Source organism: Plecotus auritus (genome assembly GCF_963455305.1).
Source record: "Plecotus auritus genome assembly, chromosome: 3".
Classification (NCBI taxonomy): domain Eukaryota; kingdom Metazoa; phylum Chordata; class Mammalia; order Chiroptera; family Vespertilionidae; genus Plecotus; species Plecotus auritus.
The window spans coordinates 123,819,000-123,826,403 of record NC_137772.1 but is presented as its reverse complement, the minus strand read 5'-3'; the positions used below and the strand labels follow the sequence as shown (position 1 = coordinate 123,826,403).

The 7,404-nt window shown below is 49.2% G+C and overlaps 1 protein-coding gene across 3 annotated transcripts in view; it reads right to left on the bottom strand.

The window, feature by feature from the left end:
* SLC7A1 (solute carrier family 7 member 1) overlaps positions 1–7,404 on the bottom strand; it is a 51,731-nt gene continuing 44,327 nt past the window's right edge. For all 3 annotated transcript variants that reach the window (XM_080658489.1, XM_080658491.1, XM_080658490.1), the window contains 4 exons: positions 6,413–6,630; positions 5,983–6,149; positions 5,234–5,342; positions 1–3,733 (listed from right to left, as the gene is read on the bottom strand). In XM_080658489.1, the coding sequence (XP_080514615.1) occupies positions 3,630–3,733; positions 5,234–5,342; positions 5,983–6,149; positions 6,413–6,630 (598 nt within the window). In that variant the 3' untranslated portion in view covers positions 1–3,629. The remainder of the gene's footprint in view (positions 3,734–5,233; positions 5,343–5,982; positions 6,150–6,412; positions 6,631–7,404) is intronic.

Sequence of the window (7,404 nt, the reverse complement as noted above, 5' to 3'; positions counted from 1 at the left end):
TGAAGCTATAGACAGAATTTATTAGAATTTGCAGAAGCATGAGATAATGTACCACAAAACAGTTCGATTTTACAATATAAAGTACAGTAAGACATCGTCGATGCACAGTGTTGTCAGCAAAAACGGGATACAGAGTTTCACATTTTTTAAAAATGATGGACAACATCTATGCTTGTTCTTAAAGTAAAAACAGGAGGGACCAGCAGAGACCAACCTGATTTGCAGTTAGCGTTAAAATCTAACTCTAGTATCGTAAGAAAACTATTAGAAAAATAGAGCATCAAACAAAAAATATTTTACAATTTACATAATAAAAAACAAAACTCATTTAATAATGGCTCCATGTTCAATAGAAGAAAACATTTACTGGAGAAACCATAGCTCTTCAGGTTTGGTAATAAGCCAGCCCTCATGTGGATCATCACCCTTGGTGCTCCCCAGTGATGCTGAAAGGCACAACTTAAACAGGAAACTTATTTTAAATATATATTATAACTTCTCAAGTGGGAGAATAATTTTCAAATTAAAAAGTTTGTCATCAAGAAATACAAAATCATACATCGTTACTACATTAGCAAAGCCTGAGTGCATCTTCCTAGCCCTGCTTCCTGAGCCTGCGGACACTCTCACACCCTGAGAAAACCGCCTGGGCTTCACAGCCAAAGTCATCCATCTCAAGCTCAACATCTGGAGAATGATCCAGGATGGCTCCTTGATAACTGCGCCCGAGATCCTTGGTCAGTCCATGTCCCCTTGAAAGAGACCGCTACTTCAGCGAAGCAATGGGCACAAAGACTCTGGATTATAGTGATGAAGAAGAAAGTCAGTTGACATTTTTTGGCCTAATTTTCAGGCATCATAATGACGATGATGAAATACAGAGTGTAGCTTCTTATACCACTGGATGGTAATAAAGCATTTCATTACCAAAAAGTCCAGGGGAGTCTGACAAAATCTCCATCTCCTCTCCCCAAGGAACCTTAAGTACAATACTCTCCTTATGATGGCAAACAGATATAGTTTAGACTGTACATAACATATTTAGTTCCATTGGAAGGGAACTAACCAGTTCCGCACATACGCATCACACACCTTCGCCCAGCAGAGTGGATGCGCCCACACTCCCTCTCCATCCATCCTGGAACACACTGGTCATGGTGATGGCTTGTATTAGATGTGTGATAGTGGGGCATTCAAATTGGAAAGGACAGGTTCTGGTACAAAGCTAAGCAGAGGTCCCCAAAATGCCAGTGAGCTTACCTACTGGGCAAGGCCTCCATGTGGTGTGTCCACACTCACCCAAGGAATCCAGCCTCCCACCCTGACCTCAAAGATCTGTCTCCAATGTTAGGCTAGAGGCCATCCTATTGGGATAGCAAACCTATTCAATTCAGATTGCCTTAGTGGTGGGGGTGGATGGGATACCTGGCAGAATCCACCTTCCCATCCCCACTCATGCAGAACCAATGCAGTGGTCAAGGATCAGGCAGGGCCAGATGCCTCATTCAAGTGTGAACGCAGGCCATGCCACAGGTGCAGAGGGCAGTGTGTCAGGGCCTTGGGAGCTGGGGCGGGAACACACAGCAGGAGGCAGACCTGTGGTGTCCAAAACACACATCAGCACATGGGACCAGGTGGCTAATTGCCTGGTAACTCAATGGATAAAACCAAAGGTGGGCAAGATGTGGGGGGTTCTGGCAACAGTCCTTCCAAAACAGCCTGGAAAAAATGGCTCTATCACTACTCCTTGGTTTGGAAAAACCAATCCAGCTCAGAGTAGAGGTGAGGGAGTGTGAGCTGGTGGGCAGGGTGAGGCATGTGCAGAGGCCAAGGGTCCCCCTCCTGGAAGGTCCCAGAGGCCCGGCTGTTTCCTTGGAAACCCCTCCACCCTCCCTCTTTAGCAAAGGCCCTGGGGCTCCAATTTGCTCCTTTGTGAGTTGTCAGGCCATGAAAACATGCTGATGGGAATGCAGAGGCAGGAAGGGGCACTTACTCATCATAAAGGGTCTTTCCCTCCTCAGCATTTGGGGCTGGGGCATAAACTCTTAAACTTTTGTCCAAGAATCTTCTGGGGCAGGACAAAAGACAAGTGCTATCAACTTACCAGCTTCTTTCTATTAGATTTGTGCCAAAGGCCAGAGGGGAAGAAATGGGAAAATAAGCTTTGAAAGCAGCATTTACACGTTCTGTGTTGTGTGAAATGTCTGTCTCCCTCTATCTGTCAACAAGGGCCTCCTGTCTCCTGGACTACACTCTGACGAGGACGATGGGACTGGTGTTTGTTTTCTCCAGCTTCTGCCTGTGAGTGCCGCAGAGAGCAGCTCATTGTGGAGACTTATGGAGCAGGGGGTCGGGCCGGGTTGCAAACCTCTACACAAACCCAGGGCATTTGGACGACAGGTACACCAGAGAGACAGCAATATACCCCAACTGTCTAATGTGCGGGCCCCACACTCTGAACAATACACTGATGGCACAGACTAATCATTTGGCCATTTTCCAAGTTAATGTTAAGCACCAACTTATTTGGTGGAGTGATTCACAGCAATTACTAGGAGGCCTCAATTTGATTGTACTTGAGAGAGGGGCCAACAAGATCGTGGCAGGGGCCACAAGTGTGGGGAGGAACGGTCTCACCTCAGAACGAGCGGACACCTGTCCTGGGAACCTTACAAGACCCCAAACACCAACCCGCAAGCATCAGAGGACAGGGTTCAGTGAAGAGCAGAGACCCACAGAAAAGGGTGTTTTGAGCGCTGCTAATTTGTGGCCAATCCTCCATAAACTGTCACGTTCCAGTTGTTCAGGACACAGAGCAGCAGTGAGACGCCAGAGCAGCAAGAACAGGCTGGGCCCGGTGGCTGAAGGAGGTCCCCCATGCATATGCGTCCTGGAGTGCAGCCAGCCCCCCAGCCCTGCCTCCTTCCCACAGTGGTGCTCCCTTCTGCTTGTCTTCCCAGAATTACCTGCCCTGGGTCCAGGGCAGAGTGGTCTGAGCTCTGTCAAGGTGGCAGAGTGGAGAAGGGGTCACAGTCCTAAGACCCCTTCTGGAAGCAACTCAGAGGGCAGGGGCAGGAAAGAAAACCAGTCTTTGTTTTTTCTTTTGGAGTAAGCTGTCCTTTGGCTCAGGGGTGGACCTGTGGAGGCATACTATTTTATGGTACTCATCTTGTATTTATGGCCGGCTGTTCCAGGCTGAGCGGGGAGATGGCTACTATGAGTCTGGAGTAACTGCATTTTCAATACCATAACGGTGCCTGGGGACAGAGCCCTGGATGTCCAGTAATGAGAAGATCTCCATCTTGACTGGGGCCACAGCAACACGGCAGGAGAAGCTGCTTTCTTCGTTCAGAGGGAAGTTAGGAGATTCAGTGGCCAGCCACAGCCAAGTGGCCCTGGAAGGGAGCTGTCAGAAGTAACCGGCCTGGTGAGCCTGCCCTAGAGCAAGACGGGGCAGGCCCTTCGAGATGTGGGCTGAGGATGCAGTCCAAGCAGTGCACCTTCTGCTGCTCAGGGGCCTTGTGGTTGTGGGTGGGTCCTGTTGCATTGGTGGAGACAGCGAGATGCTTCTGGGTGCTCTGTGGGCATCCCTCAAGGCTGCTGTCACCTCTGGTGGATGAGGCTGTGCGTCATTTGCAGTGGTCCAAACTGCCATCAGCAGTCTTTGCTTGTTTAGTGACCAGGGATGCCTCCTCGCTGTGCCACAGCCCATAGCCAAAGTAGATGGCAAAGCCTGGAGGCAAAGAGCAGAGAGCAGTGAACAGAGCAGATGGGGTCCAAAGAAGCAGTCAGCGCAGCCTGGGGCCTAGCAAAGCCTCGCCACACTGCCTGCTCTGAGCTGAGCCCCCACTCTCTACACTTTTACACTTAAAGGAACAACACGACTCTTCAAACAGGTACAGCAAAGGTGACCCTCTGGAGAGCCTCATACCAGGGAAGCTCCTGAGCAGGGGGAACTGCTCAGTTGGGGGCCCTTGGGAGGGACATTAATCCCTCAGTTTCATCCACTGACCACCTGGTTGGGGGGCTTGTGGCCACCAGAGGGGGATAAGACAGACACTGCGGAAGCTGTGCTTTTGCCTGCCAGGCTGTATCTCTGTGCTGTCTGCACAGTCCTGGCTGCTCGTTTTCTCTGTGTAAGTGGCTCCCACTGCAGGAGGCATTCAGGTCACCTGGGAATGTGTGTACCATACGAATCAGTCCGGTCCAGAGATCTGTGATTCTAACTTCTGTCCAGAGACTGTGACCCAGGTGGCCCAGGAGCCACCCTTTTGCTGATGACATAAGGAGAGTGGTCCTTAAAGGAAGGATTCAACTCAGCTACCAAAAGTACAGGAAGTAGGTAATGCCCAGAAGCCAGGCGCTTACATAGGGATGCTCAGAAGCAGTCCCTGCACCTCTGGCAGGAAGTAAGCGCCTGGCTCTGCAGTCTCAAGGAATGGGCACAGTGGGCTGAGCGCAGACTGAGCCAGCTCTCACGGAATGACTCTATGGGAGATGCCTGTCCAGCTAAACACAGGCTAGACTCTGAGGGGAGTGAGGGGTCTGCAGAGAATGGGGTAGCAAAGTACCACCCTGGAGATGGCACAGCAGCAGCCGTCTATCCCAAGGTGTGGCCCCAGGACTGAGAGGTTTAGCAGAACCTGGTCCTGAAATTTCTGATCTTGTCAGGGACATGGAGGGATATAGGTCAAGGTCAGTCGCCCTTGATCAGCACTCAGACTGGACACTGAGGAAGAAACCTGATCCATCTCCTGCTATCCCCAGAGGCTGAGGCCCAGAGACCAGGTCACCGTTAGTCCCAGACAGAACCAGCACACACAAGGTGACACCCAAGCCCCTGCAGGCCCTGCCAGCGCCCACAGCCCACGAAGAGAGGTGATTTCCCGACTTGCCCACTGGAGCTGAGAAGCACTGGTGCTTTATTGACAGCAGGCTCATGCTCATAGGCTTGCTCTTGTTAACCTCAAGCTCCTGCCCAATAACATAACTACTTCAGGCAAGAGGCTATTAAAATGAAAAGTATCTGAAAAGGAGGGAAGGACCCACAACCTACCGGGAGCTTCTTGTTATCTGAGAGAAAATTGTTGACTACCTGTGTTTCTACTGTGTTTTGAAATCTGAACTGAGGAGGTTCAAAGACATTAGCCATCTGCCAAGTAAGTAAATAGCAGGGACATGAGTGAGCAGTAGGGGTGGGAGGTCTCAGGAAACACTGGAGTATGGGACATACCTATCAACATCCACACCGCAAACCGGACCCAGGTGCCTTGGTCCAGCTGCATCATGAGATAGACATTCACGAAGATGCTCAGGACGGGAAGGACTGGCAGGAAGGGCACCTGCGGAGACACAAGGTGGCAGCGTCAGCCCTGCAGCAGAGAGATGAAGTTGGCACCTGTTTGCATCATTTAACAAAACTACCTAGAAAACATCCTGCACCTGACACTTACATGGACCTCTGAGATTTATATGGGCTACCATCTTTATATCGGGAAGAGGAAGTGAGTGCCAATCCTACCCCTGTACCCCCAACTCCTCCAACATAAATACACCCTCATGCAGGCAAACCCTAACAGGCAGAAGCTTGGGTCTAAGCAACTAATTGCCAAAGAAAGCTCTATTCTTATTTTCCACTCCTGCTATGTTCCCATTAAAGCAGGGGCTAAGGATTCCACTTTACCTCTCAGGTTGAACTATCCTATTATTTGTAACATTTGAAAGTGAACCTCCAAGGCTTGGTGATGATACACAATCCACCTGGATGGCATTTGTGAGAAGCCCCTGTGGGTGAGGTGGAGCTACACCACTGAGAGCGAGGGTCAGGTCCCCACCAGGCACTGTCTGTGCCCATGGGCCCATGTTCCCTGAGGCTGGCCAGGAAGCACCTCCCACCCACCAAACACCCACACCTAGGAGAGCCCATGCAGGCTCTGTCCCATCAGGCAGTTCCCTGCAGAACCTCAGGGCAGAGCTGCTCACCTTAAACGAGAGCTTGGTCTTGCTCTCAGGCTGTCTCCAGATGATGACCGTGATTACTGAGCAGAGGATGGCAGAGACAATGAGCATAAATATGGCCCACCACTCCACGTTTGCCAGAGCCTTCTTTCCAAGCACAGTCACGATGCAGAAGATGATGATAAGAATTGCTGAAGACAGAGAGAAAGAGAGGAAGACAGATGCATCTTAACCATTTCTCAAGTTCCCATGATATCCTCAGCTCTCCCCAAAACCTATGGAAAGGGAGGCTCTATTTCTGTAGGCATCACCTGCAATGTGGACAGAATAACCGATAGCACAGTCCATCCAGCAGTAGGACTTCTGACACCCACCCCCATACCCAGCGACAAGAAACCATGCAGTGCCAACAAGCAGGACCCCAGACACATTCTAAGGAAGGGCAGGCTCTTACCTATGAGGCTGGTTGAAATGTTCACGATTAGCCCAGAGAATTTGGAGGGCTCCATGTTTGGGGGTGAAAGTATAGTCTTCAAAGAAAACTTTTCTGCTTCTGGTAAAAATCCTGTTTGGGAATCACTGGTGCTCACCAATTCATTCTGGTCTACTTGATCCAGGTCATCGGTAGTTCTGGCCATCTGGTATACCATGTTAGGTTGCTCTGGCTGATACCTGCAGACAAATGTGACCAACATGATATGTTTTCATTAAGCAAAAGAACAAGCAATAATTCAAGTTCTTAGTAAGCCTTTAAAGGTAAGTTTCCCAGGACACAAGGCATCAAATGGGAAGAAGATGGTCAGAATGATGTCTTCTCTGGCAAAGTGGAAACAGAGGAGACCTGGGTCTCGCCTTCTGGCAACAGCCTTCTTTGGTGTCTCTGTTTTGAGACAACTTGACCTCCACCATAAACCAGCCCAGAGAAATGTCTTGAGATGGTTTCTCTGGCTCTGAGAGTAGCACTAGCCCTTGGAAACTTAAGATATTAGGCCACTTCCAACAAAATCAGGCTGCAGGGAACTAAATGCACAGACAGAAATAGAAAGCAATAACATCAGGATCCTATTTGGTGCAGAGAGCTGGAGAAATGTGTCTGCAGGCTGATGGCTTTGAGATATTGTTTGTGAGACTTAATTGGATCAATTTATTTTAAAACTCCAATGCCTTGGCATAAATAAATCTATAGAGTTCAGTGGCATGATTTTCAAGATACAAGCTACCGCAGTCATTTTAAACGAGGCTCCTTATCCTCCTACCCAAAATGAACGAAGCTCAAATCTTTTCCACCAGTCTTGAAAAACAGAGTGCCTTATGAATTACTTTGCATACAGTCTAAGAGTAAGCATAAAGATATTCCCTATATTTTCACTGATTCACTTAATGTAACACCATGAGGTCAATTAAGAAGGTGGTAGAACCTTGGAGAAGATTCCAGCATTGAGCCCT